At 42.7% G+C, this 23408-nt stretch overlaps 1 protein-coding gene across 2 annotated transcripts in view; it reads right to left on the reverse strand.

Moving 5' to 3' along the window:
- The window catches only part of agbl4 (AGBL carboxypeptidase 4), a 352436-nt gene that overhangs the window by 20551 nt on the left and 308477 nt on the right, over positions 1–23408 (reverse strand). For both annotated transcript variants that reach the window (XM_086281543.1, XM_086281544.1), the window contains 3 exons: positions 17231–17320; positions 15561–15675; positions 13374–13485 (listed from right to left, as the gene is read on the reverse strand). In XM_086281543.1, coding sequence (XP_086137669.1) covers positions 13374–13485; positions 15561–15675; positions 17231–17320 — 317 coding nt within the window. The remainder of the gene's footprint in view (positions 1–13373; positions 13486–15560; positions 15676–17230; positions 17321–23408) is intronic.

Here is a 23408-nt window from a genome sequence, read left to right on the forward strand (position 1 = left end):
GGGAAAACAGAAAAGCACAGAGATGGGGGTGGAAAGAGAGAGAAAAGGAGAGAATAAGTATATAAAGATGAACAGAGAGAGGGCGAAAATGAGAGAAAGACAGAAAGAGATAGAGAGAGACATAGAGATGTGTGTAGGGAGATTGGCAGGAGAGAGACTAGAGAGAGAGAGAGGGAAGCAGTGCTTGGGCGGCCCAAGCGACGCAGTGTGCCTGTGTTTGAAATTCCGCTCACAGCCAAAGCAATTTCCTGGCGGTGGCTGTGCTGTCAGCTGCTTGGCTGGCTGGCGGTGAAATATGGTGGCTGGGAGTCGGCCGCTAGCAGCCCCCGACAACCTGATGGATGGAGCCCCAGAGGAGAGGAACAGCAGCAGGAGAGGGTAGGGTTGGGTGGGGTAGGGGGAGCGTGGGGAGAGGAAGGGAGAAACAAGAGAAAAACAAAACAAACAAAAAAAAGAGCAAGATGGAACGAAGGTAAATGCAGCCAACTGAGCAGCGGTGGTGGTGGTGGGAGGGAGGCGGAGGGAGACGTGTATTAAGTATATGTACATGCATATGTATGTTTAAAGTAAAATAAAAGGTAAAAATAAAAGAGCGAGGGCAAAGAATTCAAAAGCAAATCAGGAGGAAGATGGAGAAAGTACAGAAAGGGAGAGAGCAGGAAAGGAAGCTCAAGGTGTGCCAGGCAAAGCCGGGGAAACCAGCAGAGGTGGGACCAAGTCATTGTTTTGCAAGTCTCAAGTAAGTCTCAAGTCTTTATCCTCAAGTCTCAAGTCAAGTCTCAAGTAATGTCAGGCAAGTCAGAGTCGAGTCTCAAGTCACTGGTGTAAAAGTCCAAGTAAAGTCACAAGTCTGAAACTTTGAATTTCAAGTCCTTTCGAGTCTTTAAAAAAAACAAACGAAAAAATAATGTTGCAGTTATATGCTAAATGTAAATATTAGACCATGTAATTTTAAAATCTGTGTTTTTCTCAACACATGACAAAATAGTGAACTTAGAAAATATACACAAATTGTGAAATTGCACCTCTTTAAAATGCAGCTCAATTAAACTTAGCTCCAAGAATAATTTTCACCGACAGTTCTGAGATATATCACCAATTATGTTATGAAAATGACGTATTAACTACTAAAAAACACTGACCTTCGTGTAAATGCTTGGAGCAGACTAACCTGTGAGCTGGAGTGTTCTGGGACGTTATATTTGATCTTTGAATGGCTGCAATCCAGGCCATCCGTCGCCTCTTTGTTACTTCGGAAACATGGTTTGAACAATTTCTCTTCAACGACGTAATCCGATAACAACCGATCTCTTTACCCGTCGGCTTCCCGTGGCTGTCATGCGACCGGCTATTGCAGTTAATAATACAACGGCTTCTTGACATTTTTGTGTTTCTTTTTATCGCTGTGTGACTGATTTCAATTGAAAGCCTGCGTGCGCTAGTACCTCTTGCCACGAGTTCCCAGAATCCTTTGCGGTTTTACCCCTGAATGACATCACATTTTCAATCTCTATATAATATGCATGTTAAGTTTTATATTTGGGGTGAAATATCAAGTCTTTTCAAGTAAACCGGTTCAAGTCCAATTCAAGTCCCAAGTCATTGGTGTAAAAGTCCAAGTCAAGTCACAAGTCTTAGAACATTTTTTCAAGTCAAGTCTAAAGTCATAAAATTAATGACTCGAGTCCAAGTCATGTGACTCGAGTCCACACCTCTGGAAACCAGCCTAATAATCTCCTGGCTCTCCCCATATGTGGAGGGGGAGGAGTGAGAGGAATAAGAGGAGGAGAAGGTAGAAACGGCTAGATTGGAGGAGGGCGGGCAAGCAGGTAAATGGTAGATTGGGTGCAGATTAGAGGTTAAACGGGTGTTACATGGCTGTGTGGAATAACAGTGAGCCTTAGGTGTGTGTACACTTTAATCAAATGTATGTAGAAATGCAAAAACTATTATAAATAACACTGTGAACAGCCTGCCAGCTGACTCTAGGCAATGTCTCTTGAGGCCAGAAGACAAAATAATATCTTATCAACTAAGAATTCATCTTAAATGTTGTTGGGTTATTGTTATCCTGCCTCTTCCCAAACCCCAAACACATACACGTTAGTTTATCTGACAGCTGGCTGTATAAACATCGACATGGGTGTGGATTGATGTCCGTTTCTGTGTGTTAACCTTGCGATGAATTGGCTCACTCTAGCTGCGATGGCTCCTTTCCCCCCATGACCTCAACAACATAACGTAATGCATGTAGAGATTATTAATCTGCAGCAACTTAATTTTAGAGTAAAAAACAAACCATGCCCCAAAGTACACAAAGTATACTGACTGCCTTTTCTAGATTCCTTTTGCCAATTTATTCTGGAGACTGAAAGCGAGCCTACAGACTCCTGGAAGAAAAAGCTGAGCTTCAGGAACACTGTAAAGAGAGAAGTTGAGTTACCTGACTCACATATTCATGTTCACAAAGTGAGACAACCAGATAATCCTGATAAATCTATAAGCGCTATAAAGCTGTGTAATAACTCTTCATTCTGTGACAGGTGAACACACCTGTCAGGCATATGATCCCACACATATTTTTGTATTATACCTTCATGCCGTTGTTTTCCTTAGATTTATAGTGTACATATTATTCTCCCCAAAAGGAAGGAAGCTGTAATCGGTTCTGTTTGTCTGTCTTTCTGTTTGTTAGTTAGCAGGGGGAGTTAGTTATCTTGTCTATTGATCTATCACCTTCAGTTCTATCATTTCAATGCTCTAATCTAAACCCACATGGTTGCCACATGCTACAAAGGTCTCCTTCGCACTATATTGTGAAGGACACTAAAAAAGAGGCAGTAACAGCCATGGCACCCCCACAATGTCATGTCCATGCTTAATACAATGTTCAGCTAATGCCCTGCCAATCAAACTGAGACGGTTCTGAAGGCCCCACCAGTGTGATTGATGCTTCAATTAACAACCCGCTCTGACCTCCAAAATTGTTCATTTGAAATTGTAATTAAGCAATTAGGGGCAATTAAGAAACAGAGACTACTGAAAGAAAGTCAGAAGACAATTTGAGAGTGCGAGAGAGAGAAACAGAGAGTGAGCGAGTGTCCAAATGAAACCTCTCAGAGAGAAACAAAAGCCGCAGAAACTCCAGGGAACTCTCAACTTGCGGTGAACTTGCAGTGGCGGAAAACAGTTTAGTGTAAAACCTAGAAGGTCAAATGAATGAATTTTGTCAGACAAGTACTTATCTGCTGCATATTAATTAGAGCAGGGTGCGGGGGTGCGATGAGGGCCGTAAATGCTGGGCTTATCTTTACACGGAAAGGAAAAAGGAGCTGATTGAAGCAGGATTACAAGCTCCTGAATAAAGCTCTTGGCATCAGCAGCATACCTTTTGGGGAGAAGGGGAACTGCTGCTTGTTCAGGAGAAAAAAAGTTAAGTCTACTAGCATAATGCATTTTATCCCACATTAATTATCCAGTATAACACCTGTGGGAGGACTGTTGTGCATTTTTCTGTCTGCAATATGGCAGTATATGAAGCACTGGCAGTTACAAAGAAAGGGACGTTGCTAGCCCCTTTGACAAGTTCACAGCTGATTCATTCAAAAACAATGAAGGGACTTTAAACGTGAGCTCAGGGGTGGAAAAATAAAGCTAAAGAAGAGACCTGAGTCTGGCTCCAACAGAAGCCACTCCTCCTGTTAAACTATACAGCACAAGTAAGCGTGATGCAAGCAACTGGAGATAAAGTATCTGAATTTCAGGAGCAGGACCACGCCTCCAAACACGCTCCTCCCGGTTCTCATCTATATATGTTCCCCCAGTTCTACAAGCTGTTTGTTCTCGTTTCCTCCCTCCCATTTTCAATTCTTTAACGTCTTCACTTCTACTTAGTACATGGGGATCTGCCAGGCCCGGGAGCCGCTGCCAGTCCCCTTCGAGGCCTTCCCCAAACCACAGTTCATGTCCAAGCCATTCACCTTTACCTACTAAAACCCTGTCAAGCCTCAAATGAGGACGTGGGCCCAGCGAGTGAAATAAATACCTTAAATAAAATGGTGCAAAAAAAGATTTTGTTCTAGCCAAACCGTTAGCAAGTTGCTAGTAGTTGTCGCTGTGAGAAATTGGTCACAAACGAGTATGTAGCACAGCACTGAAAACCTCTTTGAGATTGGTCTTGTTGATAACAGATTGCCGAGTTGCCTGTAGTTTGGATGGAAGATGCTAATCGCTCTCTGAGCAGAAACAGATGATTTGCTTTCAAAGTAAAAGTTGAGTCTTAGCGCTGCAACCAGCTTTTTTCAAAAGCCACAGCTCAGTTTGAAGGCATCCCGTCTCTGGTTCTGACATGTGCGGCATTTTCACCACCACTTGTAAGGAAGTTTGCAAGTGTTGACAAGTCGGCATCCTCCATGCAGGCTACAGACAGCCGCTGTAATCTGCTAGCAATCACGAGGAGATCTGTGATGCAGCATCTTCTTTGCCACCAATTTCACTCAATGACAGCCAGCAGCCTCCAGCAACCTTTCCTCAAATGGTCTAGGAATACACATTTTTCCTGGAGGTTGCTAGGGGGTCAACAACCAACCTCTAGGCCTCTGTGACTGAAGCCTAATTTCCATCTTCAGAGATTTAAACAAACCGCGGATTTATCAGGAGCTTGGATACTTTGATTGTTAGTTGGATTCTGACCAGACTGCTAACTTTCTGCTAGGTGTCATCTAGAAACACCTATTGGCTGCGTCTGTTTTATGTAAAATGGGGTCCACAAACCAATGAGAGATGTTTCAAAAAACCACTATAGGAAACAATCACTAGCAGTCTCTGTTTGCGGTGTATTGCATACTTCTTCAAAATGTAGAGGCCTCCTGTGCTTACATATATCTGGATACGTCCACCCATCCATTCTTTTCCGCTTATCCAAGCGAGGGAAGTCTGGAAAGATGGTCAGTCTGCCACAGGGTTAACACAGACAACCATTCAGACCTATGGGCGATGTCGAATCATCAGCTAACCTAACCCCACAAACTACATGTCTTTCAACTGTGAACGAGAGAGAAACCACGCAGACACGGGGTCAGCTAGATCCTGGATTCCAACACAGGACCTTATCGAATAAACCAGTTTACTTGATAGGTCTTTCCAGAAAATGGTCACTTCCAAACCCAAGTCAGGTGGCAAAATCAATTCCTAACAGCATATTTTCTATGAAGAAGGCACTGTTCTATTATGGAACCAAGTTAGCGTTAAATATTCTTGCCGGGGAAAGTTTCCCGCATGAAAGGATTCAACATAATGACACTTAAACAGTGTAAAAGTCTAACCCTTATTTCATTAGTCAGAGGAGCTGATTCAGGTCACAGGGGCACATGGTTAGTGACCCACTAATGATGTAGAAGTGACAGAACATGGCAGATGGCATGACCTGCTTCATGGATGAGAGTAAATGACACAAAACTCTGCCACCGTCTGTCTCCATCTATCTGATTTTCTCCTCTCTCCTTCGCCCTCTCAGTCTGCATCATGCTCTCAAATTGATGGTGGTATTTGTCTGTTTATGAACACAGAGGTGACTTGTAATCAGGCTGAACGGGCACAGGCAGCTCTCTGCTTCAGCCCTTTTAGTGTCACATAAGCTGTCACATCTGTTGGGAGGGCTTGCCAGGAAAGCACAGGAAGGGGAAGCGAAGGAGCGTAATAGGTACAGAGAGGAAAATGTGATAAGAAAAGAGAGCAAGAGGGGAGCCGCAGAAAAAATAATCTGAAATATTATGTTAAAAATTAAGATAAGGTAAAATCCTTTGAACTAAGTTGCGAAAAATCGCATAAAAATCGCCAGAGTATGAGAGCTTCATCTGTATCTTCCTGTGAAAAGCAGACAATTCAGCTTCCAACGGAGGGAGAATAAAGAGTGGGATGTTGGAGGAATAGAAACGACGCAGGGATGATGGGGAAAAATTGGCCGTAAATCTCAGAAATGGATCAGAAATGGTTGGCTGACACCAGAGGACGTTTTAACACACACAGAGAGAGGGGAGGGAGAAGACAGAGAGGCGAAGAAAAAGACAAATAGATGTGCAAACCGCACACACAGGTCGCTAACTTCACACATAAGGCGATTCTGACCGTTGAACAAAAGAGACAGATGTGGAAAAAGAGAGTGTGGAGCAGTCAGTGTAGAAGAAGTAGGGCATTAGGGAGGATTTCAAGGTGCAAAATCAATCTGGATGCTGTGACAGGACCTAATACGTTTGTTTCGGGGAGAAAATTAATTTTCTAATATTAAAAAGGTCAAAAATAAGCCAAAGCAACAATGACCTCTTTGTCATCCTTAACAAATTATCCAAAATGGCAACGTCAGATTGGTGGGGATACATCGGCCAGTGATGAATGCTTCTGGTAATCAGCCAATCAAAAAGAATTCTTCTCCTGCTTTTGATAAATGAGCTGGAAAAGCAACGCTTTAGGAAGGAGATGGGTCCATTTGTTTCTTTGGTCTCTTCTCTTTCCCCCCCTCCCTCTCCATTTCTCTATTTTCAAAACAAACAACAGGGTAGCTTGGGAACAGATTATAGCTCCTTGCATCACTGACTCTTTCAGCCATTTTCCCTGCTGACCAATGTTCAGCTGCAGATGGTAAATGATGGAATTTTCTGAAACAGTCTGAGCAAATATGCCTTGAGATGGATGGAGGGAAAGTTTACAAGCAGCTTATAAGCAAATGCTTAGGTCTCATTCGCAAATGGGCTTTACTCGATTACATTTACTACGTCAAAAAACACAAAACACACACGCACAGATGCATATGAACAATTACGACTGGAAGCAGTGATGTATCACCAGCTCATCATCTGCTCCTGTGGCTTTAATAGGAACAAACCCTTACACTATTATAAGAATACAAAATGAGCATCTTAATGTGGTCCTACACATTCTGCACCCACGAGTATGCGAGGGTTTGCTTGTGTTTGAGCGATGCAAATTTTATCACCAGAGGGTGAACCCGAGGCTCCTGGCACCCCACCACACTACAGTCCTCCACCTATGTACGCACGTTTCAAGCTGATGCCAAGTGAACTTTGAAAAAATAAAAATAAAACAGGTCTCACTCCACCCTTTGCCCAGAGTAGGTAAAGGGTGGAGTGCCCACTCCGGGTCAGGGACGAGACCCTGCCCCAAGTGGAGGAGTTTAAGTATCTCGGGGTCTTGTTCACGAGTGATGGGAGAAGGGAGCGAGAGATCAACAGACGGATTGGTGCAGCGGCTGCAGTGATGTGGACGCTGTACCGGTCTACTGGTCGATCTACACCCCTACCCTCACCTATGGTTACAAGCTGTGGGTAGTGACCGAAATAACGAGATCACAAATACAGGCGGTGGAAATGGGTTTCCTCTGAAGGGTGGCTGGCCTCTCCCTTAGAGATAGGGTGAGAAGTTCGGCCATTCGGGAGGAGCTCAGAGTAGAGCCGCTGCTCCTCCACATCGAAAGGAGCCAGTTGAGGTGGTTCGAGCATCTGACAAGGATGCCTCCTGGGCGCCTCCTGGGCGACGTTTTCTGGGCATGTCCAACCGGGAGGAGGCCCCGGGGCAGACCCAGGAAACGCTGGAGAGATTACATCTCTCGGCTGGCCTGGGAACGCCTTGGTGTTCCCCCGGATAAGCTGGATAGGTGGCTGGGGGGAGGGAGGTCTGGGCTTCTCTGCTTGGGCTGCTGCCCCCACGACCCGGCCCCGGATAAGCGGAAGAAAATGGATGGATGGATGGAAAATAAAACAGGCAATTGAGTACACTCTCCGCGTCTAAGTAGGGACCTCTTTCCTGCTACCTTATAAATATTAACCACACAAACTCCTAAAACAAATGGGAGTCTTTGACTGATTAATTGGCAACAATATTCCCTGTGCTACAATAAAGGGCACTTCCCAAAGACACGGCGAGCACACAAAAGATCCACACTGTCTCCACTGCACTGTGTGAAACTCCATCATTATGCCCAGCGAGACAGTTTGAAATTAGCAAAGCAGCATAAACAAGAGCACAGCGGTGATGACAGTGAAGGACGACGTGCACTTTTTGGAGTGATTATGATCGACGTTTATTGTTGGCTTAAATTTACTGATGTAAGGTTTGAGTTTTACCCCAGTAACAACCAGTCAGGTACATCCTGACTGGTTGTTACTGGATTGGAGACCTCATCCCTTTGATTTTACTTCAGGAATCTGGTGAGACTTATTTTGATTCAATCATGTAAAGTGCGCCAAAGAAGTGCAGGTGTCTGATTCTCAGTGTGATCAGTAGTGACATTTAAAATCTCAGGCAGTAATTTAAATCAATACTGAACTAAAAAAAAAAAAAACAACAACAACCAAACCAAAAAAAAAAAAAAAAACTGAGCAAAGCCTTTGAGAACCTTTGGGCAGAAAGCTAAACTATCTTATTACAATCCTCTACAATGGAGAGAGAGATTGGTTTCTAATTAATCACCTGTCAACAAATTAACTGAAAATAATGTGTCACATTTTTATTGCCAATGTGTGAATAGAGCCTCAGTGTGCAACGCTAGCTTCTAATATCAACAAGCAACTGGCTCCTTACAGAAAGGTTACATTTTATCTACTTAAGCCAATTGAGCACGCAAATAGCGCTGGAAAAATACCTCAAATCTTGAATATAGTTCACACTCTTACACTGTTTGATATAATATACAGAGTAACATTAGTCACGTGCAGGGTCGAGATGTTGCCTACATTTCTTGGTCACAAATGGCTCAGTCACACTAGAGCGAAAATTAAACAGCAACCTGCTTGAAACAACGAAAAATCAGTGGTTGCTAATACCTGTTGCTAACAGCTGCAGTAAACAACCGGTCGCCCAGAGGTTGACCGTGCAACACCCTTAACATGGAGGCAACCACATTACTCGTTATGCGATTGCACAAGTCGCCCCGCCCCTTCCTGAGCCTGGTTCTGCTGGAGGTTTCTTCCTGTTAAAAGGCAGTTTTTCCTTCCCACTGTCGCCAAAGTGCTTGCTCATAAGGGGTCATATGATTGTTGGGTTTTTCTCTGTATCTATTGTTGTACGATCTACTGTACAATATAAAGCACCCTGAGGCAACTGTTGTTGTGATTTGGCGCTATATAAATAAAATTGAATGAATTGAATCTTTTACTGCATGCTACTGTAATTGTCTTTAAGTGATAAGTGACTGCGAGCAATCGCAGACCTGGTCCCCGTCTTCGAAGCAGCTTCAAATTGTGTTGGTGCTGCTGTCTCCAAGCACTGTTTTCTGTGACTGGAGCATAGTAAAAATGATGTCAGTAAACACACATCTCCTGGAGATCATACAGAAAAAATCGGCTGACAACCATTAGTTGTTTTTTAAATGCTGAGGAATTACAAACTGGGGTAAACAGTGTATTTGTTTATGTTTGATGAATAGATTATTTTAAAATGAAACATTCACTGCTTCGCTATATCTGCAAACACCTGTACACTTTGATTTAGTTTCCTCCACAGGAGGAATATTTAATCATCATTTTTATGCGGGCACTATTTCTTTGGGTGCAATTAATTTATTTCCCTCCCGCCAAACTGTTGCTGTTCAGTTTTTCTGCATTTATAGATCAACAAAAACAGTTACCAGAAACTGTGAGCTGGTTGATGGGACCTAAGTCTCTGATTTTCAAAACATCAGTTCTTGTTTAGGTCAGATTCTGCATAAACACGGGTGCGCTCCGAAAAGTGTTGAATTTCTCCATAAATATTAGTCAAATAAAAGTTTTCAGCCATCAGTGGTAATGCAGTGTAGATTGCTTCTGCTACAAGCTTTGATTTTAAATGGCACTTGTCTGGAAAGCTCCTTACAGTTATTGAAGTCATTGCCTGAACAGAACAAGGAAGTTATTTTACCAACAGAAAGCGAGTGTTGCTGCATTCACAATGACTGGGAATCACTTTGGAGTGACTAAGGTATGCGTCTCAAGAACGGTAGATGGAGTTTGAAGCTGAATGCTGGTAGGCTCCTTTGTGACTTTGAATTATGATGCCTTATGCATAGAAATGTGGGTGTTTAAAGAAGTAAAGAAGTCGTGGTGACACGGCCTTGGGGTCAGATTTATGTTCATAATGGCTCACAGCAACTTCAACCTGAGATGAGATAGAACTGTTAACTTGTTACACGACATTTCGATCTTCCATCGCAACATTTATTGGCTAATCGTTACTTTTTATGTCATGATGCTCATTTAAATGCATAAACTGTTTATGATAAACTACGCCCTGAAGTGGTGACTTATTGCCGCTGGCATATCTGGATTTGATCTTGAAATCCAGGTTTGAGACACATATTGGACTTTTGAATATAAGAAGAGGTCAACAAATTATCTACATGATGTTAGAGCTGTATTAGCAAACCACCCAAATTAGGCAAAATGCAAACAGAGATGTACACACAGAAAAAACAAAACAAAAGTCGACTTACATGTATCTGCTGCCATTTCAAAAGAAAAAAAAGAGAAAAAAGTCTGTCTAAAAAAAAATCTTAGGGAATTTTTTTCTGTAAGTTCTGTAAGTAAGTCATCGTGTCACAGTATTTCGTTTGGGCCTGGGTTTGACTGCACCGTTGCAACACCTTCATTAGTTGCTTTTTTAGCCATTCTGTTGTAGATCTGCTGCTGTGTTTGGGAACTTTTTCATATTGCATGGCAGCATACATCTGACACTGAATGCCAGATGCACATTTGACTTGAATATTTTGGTATAGAGAGGTGTTCACGGCTGACTCTATGTCTTTAAGATGCCTGGGTCCACCATTCCTCCACCACCGTGCTTGACAGCTGGTATTAGGTGTTCGTGCTGACATGCTGTGTTTGCTTTTTGCTCTTAATCGCTGTGCATTATCTCCAAATATCTACAGTTTGGTCAGGTCCATACGAAGGAGTTCTTGTGATTTGTTCAGATGCAACTTTCTAAAGCTAAGCTGCACATGGTTTTTTTTTGTTGTTGTTTTTTAAGAGCTTTTTCCTGGCAATCTTTCTAAACATTAAAACTTAACATTTAACATGCTAACTGAAGCCTGAAGCCTGTAGAGTCTGATATAGCTTTACTGTGATGTCTAGTCCTGGGTTTATGTTAACACACACTTGAATACTCCAGACCTGCAAACTGCTAAAACTCCTGGTTTTATCGCGGTGCTTACACTCTCTGCTGATCACTTAATCAAGAGCATTAGCAGCGCTTGGTTGCGCCTTACCTCAAGTCCTATGGTAATGGAATACTTCTTTTTCATAGGGCTCACTATATGTTCTCATGTCATGTCAAAAGTTGAAGCTGCAATTCCAGCAAACCTAAGTTCTTTGAATTTTGATGTTGGAGTTTGTTGTTATGAGTTGGAAAACTCGTTACCATTTAAAAGGTCATCTGTAGCCAGCAGACACTGTTAACATTACTGCAATTGCCCTGTGAAGGCATCATTATGAAAACCTGCACTCTTAACACCTTTTTAGACAGCTAACATGAAGCAGCGACATTAAAATGGCAAACCGGGGCTGCTGTTCAAACTGTTTTTAATTTACTTGCTGTGACTCTGCAGTCCCTGAAAGCTGCCACCCACCTGTTTGACTGACGTGCTGAATTTGGGGGAACTGTACTGCAGTGCCTAATGTGCCAGTTGGATATTTTAAAGCTATACGATGATGAATATTCTACAGAACGGGCGAGCGTGGGTCAGGATATTTATGTTTAATTTATACTTTACAGCAAGCAAAGATTGTGTAATGTTAAGAGGGGCAATCAGTTATATTTTAGCGATTGCTCCTTTAGCGGCGGCTCAAACAGTCACTGATTAATTCAACAGTCTCTTAACTGCTTCCTTAATATGGTTTAAGTGTTATCAATGCTTAATTGTTTGGTAGTGTTATGAATAATCCAGATTCCCAGGTCTTCAAGCTTATTCTAGCTTTTGTATTTTAAACAAATAACCACGCAGAGTTACCAGCTAGTAAATGGACCACATACAGTATGCTAGCTTAGCCCAACTGTTCTGCTGTGGCTGCTGCTGCTCTCCTGTTAATGGAGTCCTCCAGCAGAGCCCTCCAACCATGGTAGCCTCATTAGACTCTATGCCCGCTGAGTGAGACGAGCATGAATGGAGGGCAGCAGCACAGGGCCTCCTGGCTGCAGAGTTGGCATCGAAACTGGCATCTGGGAGCCCCAGACATGAGTAGTGTGTCTGATGGGATTAACTGGCTGTGGCGAAAGAGAGACAGAACAGGAGAGGTTGCCCAAGCTTCCAAATTAACTCTGCAAGACTGAAGGCAATCATCGGGGAGAAGGGGGCTACAGCACGACAAGTGCTGGTGGATGGTTATCAATAGAAAAGGAGAAGGAATTCAAGTCTTCTGACCCGCAGGAGTGGACTCGGGAAACATATGGTCTAATTCTGTGATATCGACTGGGCTCTTCATTTACCCAGCAGTACTGCTACAATTAGCATATTTTATTGTAAAACAATCTTCCATTAATTGTATCTGCTTGAGAATGAATGTGTGCAAATGTGCTGAAAAAGACTCGGTATAGTATCTTTTTAAAAACGAAATGCATCTGACAGAGAATAAGAACGCGCGTTTCAGGATGAAAACACATTACATTCACTCATCCATGTTTCTAAGCAGTGCTGCAGTTTTGTGGCTGTTTGTTTGTGTACATTCTGTGTCTGTTTGCTCAGGCGAGTATGTGTGAGTATGTGTGTGAGTGTGTGTGAATGACAGGCATGAGTGTATCACCCTGCCATGACAGAGTCTATCGATCAGCGTGTCAGCGTCGAGGGAAAAGGTTAATCTGCCCGATGCCAGCCCCGCGCCTCACCCCATCTCTGGCCTGCCCTGCATCCCGCCCCAGCCTGCTCCCTCTCTTATCAGGATTAGAGGAGTGTACAAAAGGGCAGAGTATTCCCAGGACACACGCTGACCTTCAGTAATCCCACCAACCTGCCGCTCTGCTTATAATTAACATCAGGAACAAAGATGAAAAATCCCTAGCCTCCCTGTGTAGCATTCCTCCAACTGAAAGTCTCAAAGTAGAGAAGGAAAAAGTTACAGTAGATTTAAAGACTGAAAGCACACAGTCTTGCTTCAGTAATATGTTTTGAATGGCCAGGAGAGCCTAGCTGACATTCTAGAGGTGCTGACTGGCCTCCTCATGCTCCCCAGCGCACACACCCTAAACACAGACTGGAGAAACATGCTGAACCAAGCAGGGAGAAAGAAAACTGTTCTTGGGCTCAGTAGACGCTACTGTGGAGAAGGAATGTTGAGCACATAACAGAGGACTGTGTCTGTTCGCGTGCATGTGTGTGTGTGTGAGAACACACTCACCGGGTCTTGGTTCATCTGCACTATGAGTTGTTTCACAGCGTGCAGTGTGGGGTGGGCCCACGGAGAGGGATCCTGCCAGTGTCGATTCAGGTCGAAGCCCATCAGAGAACACCTGTACACACAAGCATGCGCGTGCACGCACACGCACACACACACACACACACACACACACACACACACACACACACACACACACACACACACACACACACAGATAATGGAAAATCAAATGCGGTTTGCCTTACAAATGACTAAAGGCACCTTGTGGCCACAAACGGTGCAAAGTTGCACTTGCTCAAAGCTTAAGTTTAAAAGTGACCTCTTGTCTTTTTTATACAGTTCTTCACTAATTAAAAGATGGTTTTAGTATCACATGCTGAGACTGCCGCGTTATAAAAATGATATAAAAAAAAAAAGCATCCCTGTGCCTGAAATCACTTCCTTACTTAAATGACTGAGTAATTTCTTTAAAACATTCAGGATATCAGGTTTGTAAATTGTCATCTTTTTTCTTTTTTTCAGCACTTTGGTTTCTTTGTAAAAAGCTCCAAATATACAAACACGGAATAAAAGATGGAAGCAGCATCAGTGTAAATTGTAAAATGTGTAAACATGCATTCTTTTTAATGGACAGCAGGGGGCGACTTCACTGTTTGCAAATAGGTTTTGACTGTACACAAAACAGCCCTCGACTCCTTGCCTCTGTGACCTCAGTAAATACATTTCTGATGACTTTAAGGGCTTTTTCACTTTTTACTGAATAAAACTATTAAAGTTATAAAGGAGGATCGTAAAGTGCATTCTCTAACTAACTATTTATCAGTCACAATTCATTAGCCAATCAGCTTGTGGTGTCCTCGGTTTCACTGTATGGTTGCAAAACACCAACGCTCAGCTTGAGGGCTCTGTAACCAGTGGGTGGCGTCACGATGGCTATCTTTCTACTACGAGTATACTAGCATTTATTGCACACTCGAAATTCAAATCCTCTAATAAAAGGGCAGCTGCTAAATATGATGCCCTACATAGTAAACTGAGATTGATTCAGGACAGAAAAATGTAGGCCACAAATTCTTACTCGATTCAGCTCGGCAAGTGTTTGAAGAGAGGAAAAAAATCCTTGCAACAAATACACATGATGCATTATTGGTAAGAAACAGTAGACGCATTAGAAGCAGACTGGGAATGAGGGAAGTGCCTGAACTTGTAATCAAAGTCCGGCTGACCGGCAGCTGAACCACGGATGATGTGGCACGTGCCCCAAACATTAGGCTGCTGTGGCGCCCAACCTTATAGTGTTACCAGGAGTGTCAAATTGCCATAATGGGATGCTTACATCTAAATATGCGCCCTAATCTGCTGTGCTTTGTGACATGTCGATCTTTGACATTTGCTAAAGCCAGTGATAATGACACAGGAGTTACTGATACTGCAGGGCAACTGAGCAACGCAGCCAGCCATGAACAAAATACTCATCCCAGGTTAACTGCAATTGATTATTTGCTCTGCATGTATCCATTTCAGTCTGCTCTCCACTGTGTCCTGCTGAGGTAGCTGTGTGGTTTCTGTGTATGCGTTCTGTGTGTCTGTGTCCACGGATGAGGACTATAACTATTCACCTACTGTCAATATGCTGGTTATCACCACTCAGTGCAAAAACAAGCCAATGACAATAGCCTGAACCATCACCAGTCGCACTGAATGGTATTACTGAGATTGTCACTGTGGGAAGCAACTAAAGAATCCCTGCACATGTATTTTGGGGACAGGGGCAAGGCACCACCACTAGATGGCGTTCACAAACACAGTGGGAGTGTGTTGCATATCTTGGTGAGCATTAGTATTCTGAGGGCTGAGCCTATTAAGTAAAAGGCAATTATGAAGAAGGGAATGAGAGGAGAGGAAAACAGAGGAGAGGAGGATGCCCACAGAGCTGCAGCAGCAGTGTTAAAGACAGAGTGGAGGAGAGGATGGACAGAGAGACTGGCAAAGAGAACAGCCCTACAGCCAAATACTATCTTCTAACAAATGCACTGCTGTGAGCTATATGAATTCATTAAGCTCTCTAAAGGTGGAGTTAAGAGGATATAACCCCACAGAGTGTGATACAAAACCATGTAATGTGTGAGTTCTACTTAGTGTAGGGACGGTTTAAAATTAAGAATTAAAACATGCACATTTGTGTACCTGTAATTGCCCAGGTAGACTCCGTCGGGATTTAGCATGGGGACTATCTTGAAGATCACATGATCTCTCAGGATCTGAGCAACAGGGTGGTGGCTCACCAGGAAGTCAATCACACCTATGAAACACAGGCACACACACGGAGGAAAATAGACTTGAAAAGAAAACCAAAGGCAGGCTGGCAGTTAATTGAGTTTTGAGAAACAAAAGGAGAAGGAAGGACAGCGAGGGGCATCATCAGAATCGAGGGAGGAATAGGAGACGTCAAGCCTAAATCGATACAAATGGAATGGAGCTGACGGCGCTGGAAAAACAGACACACGGCGGACTAAAAGCCAGCTCATCTGATCCATGATAATGCATATGCACACTGAGATAGATAGATAGATAGATAGATAGATAGATAGATAGATAGATAGATAGATAGATAGATAGATAGATAGATAGATAGATAGATAGATAGATAGATAGATAGATAGATAGATAGATAGATAGATAGAGAGAGCACACTTTACCTTTCCTTTTCAGTCCCATTACCTATAAACAAAGGAACCCAGCAGGAGCTAACCTGACCACTCTGAGCCGATGGAAAGGAGCAACAGAGCCATTAAATCTTGCTAAAAGACAATTTCCCAAAGGTTCCTAGTTTTTCAAGATGCTTTATTAGTTTTGAGTTACCAGAGCTCAGGAGCAAAGACACCACAACACCACTGTATTTCAGGACTATAGTTCGAGTTGTTATAGAGAAATATAGGCTCAGGTATCTCTTCTGTTAAGTTTCAAGCATATTATACTCAGGTGCAAGGTCAGAATTATAATTCCTTTGTAAGTGTGAAAGGACTGACTGCTCATCCCTTTTCATTACATATAGTTTCCAGACAATATCAGAGATGTGTTATTACTGATCACATGTTGAGCTTTTTTTTTAGTACGATGAGCTAGTCTGTTAATTAGTCTGGTTTAATGGTTTGTTTTGCCTCTATCCACAGCACAGGCAGCCTGTGTGCAGTCCAGATCTGTCTGGAAGCATTTAGTGTTTTATGAAATGAAAAATACAACAAGAGGAGCAGACAAGACCATTGAGATGACAACAACAGCATTTCTCATTTCCAACATTTGACATGTTTACGTTGCACCTTTATTTAAATGTTTACATTTTACACTGTGTCTCAACTTTTTTTTGCAAATGTGATTGTGCTACATTTAACATGTTTGGAAAGAATTTTCCAGTTTGAAAAAGGCTAATGAGGTATAATGTAATAATAATGTAATCTCAGCTGGAGATCAGACATTTTGGTACTCTTGATATTTGTTTTTCTGAGGCTTGTGATAATTTGGTAAACGGGCTCTTTAATAGAAATAAAAAGTTTAAAAAAAATTAAACAAACGAAAGATCTTTAAACAAGGATTTTGAGCCGTTACATCATCTGGAGAAACCACGGATTATAAAATAAATCTTCATTTTTTTCATTTCATTTTCAGGGCGTGCAACGATGATTTTGAATTTTTGAAAAAGTGATGTAAAACATGAGTCAACAGTATCAATAAACATCCTGGTTACTAACAGCAAAATGTATACGTACCGCATTGTGCAGTGCATGCTGACATACGCTGCTGTGCACACAGGTGAGTGGTTCTGCATTTGAATCAATGACCTCCCATTAAAACTTTACCTTGACAAATAAACGAGGCGGGAGACTCTCCGGGGTGAACGCGGGCGGTGAGAAAGACCAGCTTCTTCTCCCGTTCTGCACTCATGTGGTCTAAACAGGGGTAGTGAGAGGAGTTGGCGAGGAGGAGAAGAAAGGTAAAGACAGGGTACCAGAGGGAGAAAGAGGTGGTGCTGTTAATGCATAAAATTCTAGCAGACCTTTAGAGCAACTCCAAAAACGTATTCTCGGACACAAAATAACAATTGAGAGTTGGTATTAAACTTAGATATACATGTAACCCATAAAAGTCCGGTGTGAGAGGTTGGGTCAAAACACAGGCTGACCTCACAGTCTATTTTCAGCCAGATACACATGAATCAATCATCAAACCAACACACGCCACAGAATATTCAATAGATAAGGTGAATTATACATCTATAGGGTCAGGCTCTGCTTGCAACAGGTGTGACCTGATAGAGGTCTTCTTTGAGTTAAGACTTCAGGCTTGCTAAGGAATTCTCTGTGGCTCGACGCTCCACACATACTCCTTGGAGATGTTGTTGCACAGATGTGTTTGACTTTTCTTGAGCTTTTCCGCTTTACTGGTGTATTTTTGCACACACAAGGACCACTAAACCTTTTGAGGTTAAACATCAACATCATATTTCTTCATACCAGTGTGAATGACTATATTCTAATCATCTCAAGCATGATTGCATTACTAATATTGAAAACTAAGCAACATAAAGCTAAATAACATAAAAAAGCCAAACAGGATTTATTCATTCAAACCACAAAGGTTAAAGTTTCGCTGTTTTCTTGGCTCGTGTTTCTCTTCTAATCTGCTGTTGCTAATGGATGAAAGTGATTGCGAGCTTCATTGCGATACACAAACTTAATATCTTATCGATTCTTCCACCTCTTCTGCTGAGCACAGAAAATGCTAATTAGCAACAGGGTATGCACCTTTCCTTCTCTTTAATTCCAATTTAACCTCAGAGCAATGAGTGTGTGCTTCTCTGCGTGTGGGAGCACACGCGTGTCTGTCTGAGGAGTTTGGAGTCGTAAACAAAAAAAGCATTGTTCCATTTAAGCACTCTGCCTCTGATTTTATTTCGCTTTTTCCTCCCTCTGCCCTTCACAGAGACAAATGGCTTTGCCATTCAGGAGTCTCCGCGGAGCGGGGCAGGGCGTTTGTTGTAAATGTGAGTGCTTGCGGTTTCGCTGGCCGCTGGGTGCTCGGTGTCTGTGAAATTCCATCACTTACAAATTCTACTTTGGCCTCGACCCCGGGCCACCGTGTAGGCTCCAGAACCAAGAGCACAGCCATCGCACACACTCAGATACACACACTCACTATACAGTGCAAAGCTGCAATCAGAAAAGGGAAAAAGGCACACAGCCATTTTCCCTACAGTAAAACCAAGAACCCAGAAAGTTGTGAGCCAAACTGGAGGCAGCTGCCAAGGTCCCGACTGTCTGGGAATTCAACCATCATAGCCATGCTACATTTAGTCTCAGTGCTAGTGTGCCCTTGCTGCTTCATCAAAACAATCTCTTCCAGCAGGCTCCTGGAGCTTACAATGGATGTACTGTTTATCCCACATCGTTCTGTGAGTATCTGTGTGTATGCGTGTGTTTGCTCGTGTGTGTGTGTGAGACTATGTCTCCTCAGGGCTCTCACAAATGCTCCCCAAGTAGTTGTTGTGTTTATGTGTCTGTATCTCTGCATTCCTCTGTATCTGACTGTGCGCAGCCAAGCACTGTAGCACAAAATTAAGTCCCACTATTCCATAGGCACACTGACACCCGCAGGGAACCTGGAGGATACAAGCACCACAGCTAGGTTATACATAAAAGGAAATCGGGCCGAGGTGTGTGTCGCACAAAGGTAACACAAAGGTTAGGGTCAAGTTTCGTTTGAGTGTCGAGCATAGTTGTGCAGAAGCGTCTCCTGACCTCAAGGTGTCAGTAGAGATCAGCAGCCGGGTGGCTGTGGAGCGAGACTGGAAGAGCAGCTTGGAAGACACGAGGAAAAGAGAAAGAGAAAGAAAGGTAGCTTTCTCAAGGCGTCACAAATGATCTCATTCGCCTTTCTGGAAAAATCTTTTTGTTTGTCTTTGCTGACAGTTCTCAGGAATCAAAGTACAAACAGAGAACATTCCTCCACCAATGAATGCTTTTCCTCAAGAGTAGGAAACGTCAAACTAGCATCACTCTCACTTCAGTTGTTTGACAAGCCAAAATGGTTTTTTTTGAAACTATAGTTTTATTACAAAGCTGATATAAAAGAAATATAAATCATCAAATAATATAGACATGACAAGTTGGAACCAGCAGGTGACATTATATTTTGCCATAACTCATTAACTTAAGGATTAATGAGTGCAAATATCTGTAAAAACTGACAGCTGATTGACTGATTTAGTAAACATTTCATAACTATTCTGGGTTGAATTCAAAATCATGGCCAAAAATGGTGATACTATATAAACACACGGATAGTTTTGTCCTCTGTGTCTCATGTTGGCACTCACAGATCAGCCACATGCAGGGGGGAAAAAAGAGGGGGTTTGCTAATTTGCCAAACCAAAATATACATAGCCATAGCAAATGACCACACAGTGCTGGAAATAAGAAACATAAGCATGTGTTAGGATGAGACGGCTGGTGCGTCTTCAGCATGAGAGATGTTTCCATTATGCATTGGTTAGAAATGAATATGTCGGAGGGTTTGGACAAACCATTAGAGAGGCAAAGTTGAGATGATTTGGACATATGATGAAGGAAGGCATGCAGGGGGTCGGTGTGACGTAAGGAGGATGATTCTGTCCCCTAACAGGAGCAGCCCAAAGAAGAAGAAAAAGTAAACAATTATTTTACATATTATGTCACGAGTGGTTTTATTATTGTTGTTACTATTGTTATTCACCCCAGCTGGTCGTGGCAGACGGCCGCCCCTCCCTGAGCCTGCTTCTGCTGCAGGCATCTTCCTGTTAAAAGGGAGTTTTTCCTTCCCACTGTCGCCAAGTGCTTCTTCATAGTGGTTGGGGTTTCATATCTGCTATATAGCGCCTTGAAGTGACCGTTGCTTTGATTTGGCGCAATATAAATACAACTGAATTGGATTACATCAATTACCTGCAACTAGTTTAACCATAGTTATTTATTTGGCCTTTTTAATGCGTATATTTCTTTATATATAGTATCTATTTAAGTGTATTAAATTTAGTATCATATTGACTCTACTTATTATATAATTGTATTTGTACATCACTGTTGTAATTTATGTGAAGTGCTGTAATTGTGATCTATCAAAATACAGCACCTACATATGTTAGCGATCCATCAGGCGCCGTTTTTGTGACGTAAATTCTTCATCCCGCCATGGAGACGTGGTCGAGTGCCTACACGTGAAAGGTTATGTTTCTCAATTACGAATCTCTTTAATTTTAACTTCACGGCTCCACTGGCCTGTCACAACAGCTCAGAACATGACTAAAAAAAATCTAAGAGTTAGGTGAGAACGAGAATGCAGGCGTACGCTACAGTGAGAGGGAGGCGGCTGAGCAGGGGGCGGAGGGGGAGTTGACAATGAGTGAGTGAAGGCAGCGGAGGCAAAATTTATGCCCACGCTACCAAATCAAAGAGCTCCCTCAGCATATTTCTCACCTGCCAAAGTCACGAGCCGCACTAACTGCACATTACCGCTCATTCTCTCGCAGCTCGCCAGGAGGAAATAAAAAATTAAAGGATGTCAAACTATGATCAGCTCTGATAAATATGGAAATTACCAGCGAGAAGGAAAGTGCCAGTGAAAAACAACATAAATCTAATGGATTCTGAAGGTCAGCCCTGATTGTGCTGGTCAGCTCTTTCTGTGACAGCAGGCTCGGAAACTTGGGGTTCAGTCTCATAAGTTGTGACGTGATGTAATTAACTGAGATCTTCTTCATCGTTCTTCTTCGGCGGGTACAAAGGAAGCCCCGTCAAGACCTTCTGGAAGACATGGCATATATTTAAATACATTTACCCTTTTTTAAGACTAAATTTGATTCAGGGAGATAGAGGTAGACTTAGCTTGTGCTTTAATATTATTGATGTCCAAACTTTCTGACGTAAAAGGCACTAAACTGTGACTATCCTCACTTTACTGGACCCTAAATAGCATCTTTGGTTTTATATTAAAGCAGATGAAATATGGAATATCTAAACACTTTGGCACACTGCGGGGAGGGATAATGTGCTCCTGCATATACTGCAGCCCTTTTCCATATACACAGTTTTTTAAAAAGCATATTATACACCAAGTCTCCAGACCAAGGCCTCCCTATTTCTCTGCCTCCCCCCCTAACTCTGCTCTGTGGATTTTACACTGTAATAAATTAGCCTCTCTTTGGTGAGATGGCAACAAGACACGCTTGAAGCTCTGCTTGGTGTGTCATGTTGAGGATGGGCGCGAGCTGTAAATTGTCACTGGCGTTGAATTTATACAGAGCCTTGGGATGAGCTGCGGTGCTGTATACTGCCCAGCTGAGTGAGACCCAACAAGCATCAAAGCTTTGTGCTTCTTCACCCCCAGCCCACTCCACCTGCTGACACCACCCCTCTGCCACCTCAAGGACAACCGGAGAGACAGAGAGAGGAAGAAAAAGAAAAAGCGGAGACAGAGAGAGATGGCGGTGTGTGCTGAAGAGCAGAGGGCTCTAAAGTGATAAGAGTTTTATGATGCTGTTTTCTTCCCCAGGAATTGACCAGGTCCGCGACTTAAGTTCTGTGTATGTGCATGTGGGTGTGTTTGCGCCTGTAGGTGCTCGAGAGCCTGTGGCGTGTCTCAGATTTATTCATCTCATATTATTGTGGGGAGGCAGGGGTACCGCCAAGGCCTCCCCACACATTAATAAAGCATCCCCTGTCGCTTCACACACCACACATTACACAGCTAAACTCTCAGAGAGGTGAGAAGGGGTGGGAGAGGGAGCGGAGGAGAGACGCCTAAAGGAGGAAAACAGTATGAACGTTACTAATTGTCATGAAAATAGGAATCCTGGTGTTTTCTCTGAACAGACAAAGAAATGAAATCTACAGAGTGGAGGATATTTACACAGACAGGTGTGAGGACGGAAACACAGAGGACGACTGGAAAGATAAAAGGAGAAAGGACGGTGAGGGGGAGACAGAGAAGCAAACAGACAAGAGGCGAAGAGGAAAACAAAGAGAAGCCAAAAACCAGCAAAACAAACACAAGAAACTTTACTCAGCTACTTTATAATTTGCTTAGCGAGTGAATAAGATCGTTGCATAAGGGCATCGCCTATAAACTGCTGCATAAAAACACACTCGCATTAATTCCTGATTGCCCAAGTTAGTTTACCAGTGTAGCTAGGCTGCAGCGATACGAAGCTATTTGTAATCTGTGAAAGCGCAAACTCCCAAATCCACTCTTACGCTTAATGATGCCACTAAAGAAGAAATCAAAAGCAGGAAAGTTAAAGACAGAAAATATGTCAAAGTCATGCTGCACTCTGACATCTTATGGGAGGGATCCTAAAAACTGTTACAGTGGGATGACTTAATGATCTGTAAACAAAGCCAAAATACATCGTTCTTCACCCTCAGCTCAAGATAACTGCGGTCATAACGATAACAACAACTTGGATATATTCCAAATCACCAAATGTGTCAAAAGTCGCCCGGCAGGTTCTTTGTCGGGGTTCGTCTCTACGGCTTCGTTGGCATTCAGTCAAAGTCTTGTACAGAAGAGCGGATCTGAAATTCTTTCGCACCTGATTCATGTCACAACCGATATGATGGCTCTGAGTCAGAAGCTTGTGAAGAAGTCATAGCAAGAACTGAGTGGCGCAGCATTGAAAAAGTACATAATATCAATGTAACTCTGTTACTGCTTACTAGGTAGGGAGCCCTTCTCAGGGTTCATAATGGTTTGCTTTTCTCCCTCAAGCCTGAGCTGAAAGGGAGAAGCAAAAGCTTAGCTGCCTCCATAAAAGCTCAACTGTCCCACTGTCGTACATGTTATTTTGCTGTGTTATCTGAAAATTTACAATGGTGGGTCAAAAATTTTAATTGCTGCCTTTGGCTTTATTTATTGAGCTCACTGTTCAATTATGGGCTACGTCTTGTAAATTGTATTACTCAACATGACAGCGTAATTGCTGTTTGAAAGCCCTCTGTAAATTGG

Source organism: Aulonocara sp. 'chitande type north' Nkhata Bay, linkage group LG23, assembly GCF_057382095.1.
Source record: "Aulonocara sp. 'chitande type north' Nkhata Bay isolate Kocher_YH1m ecotype deep benthic linkage group LG23, A_spYH_male_GT1.1, whole genome shotgun sequence".
Classification (NCBI taxonomy): Eukaryota; Metazoa; Chordata; class Actinopteri; order Cichliformes; family Cichlidae; genus Aulonocara; species Aulonocara sp. 'chitande type north' Nkhata Bay.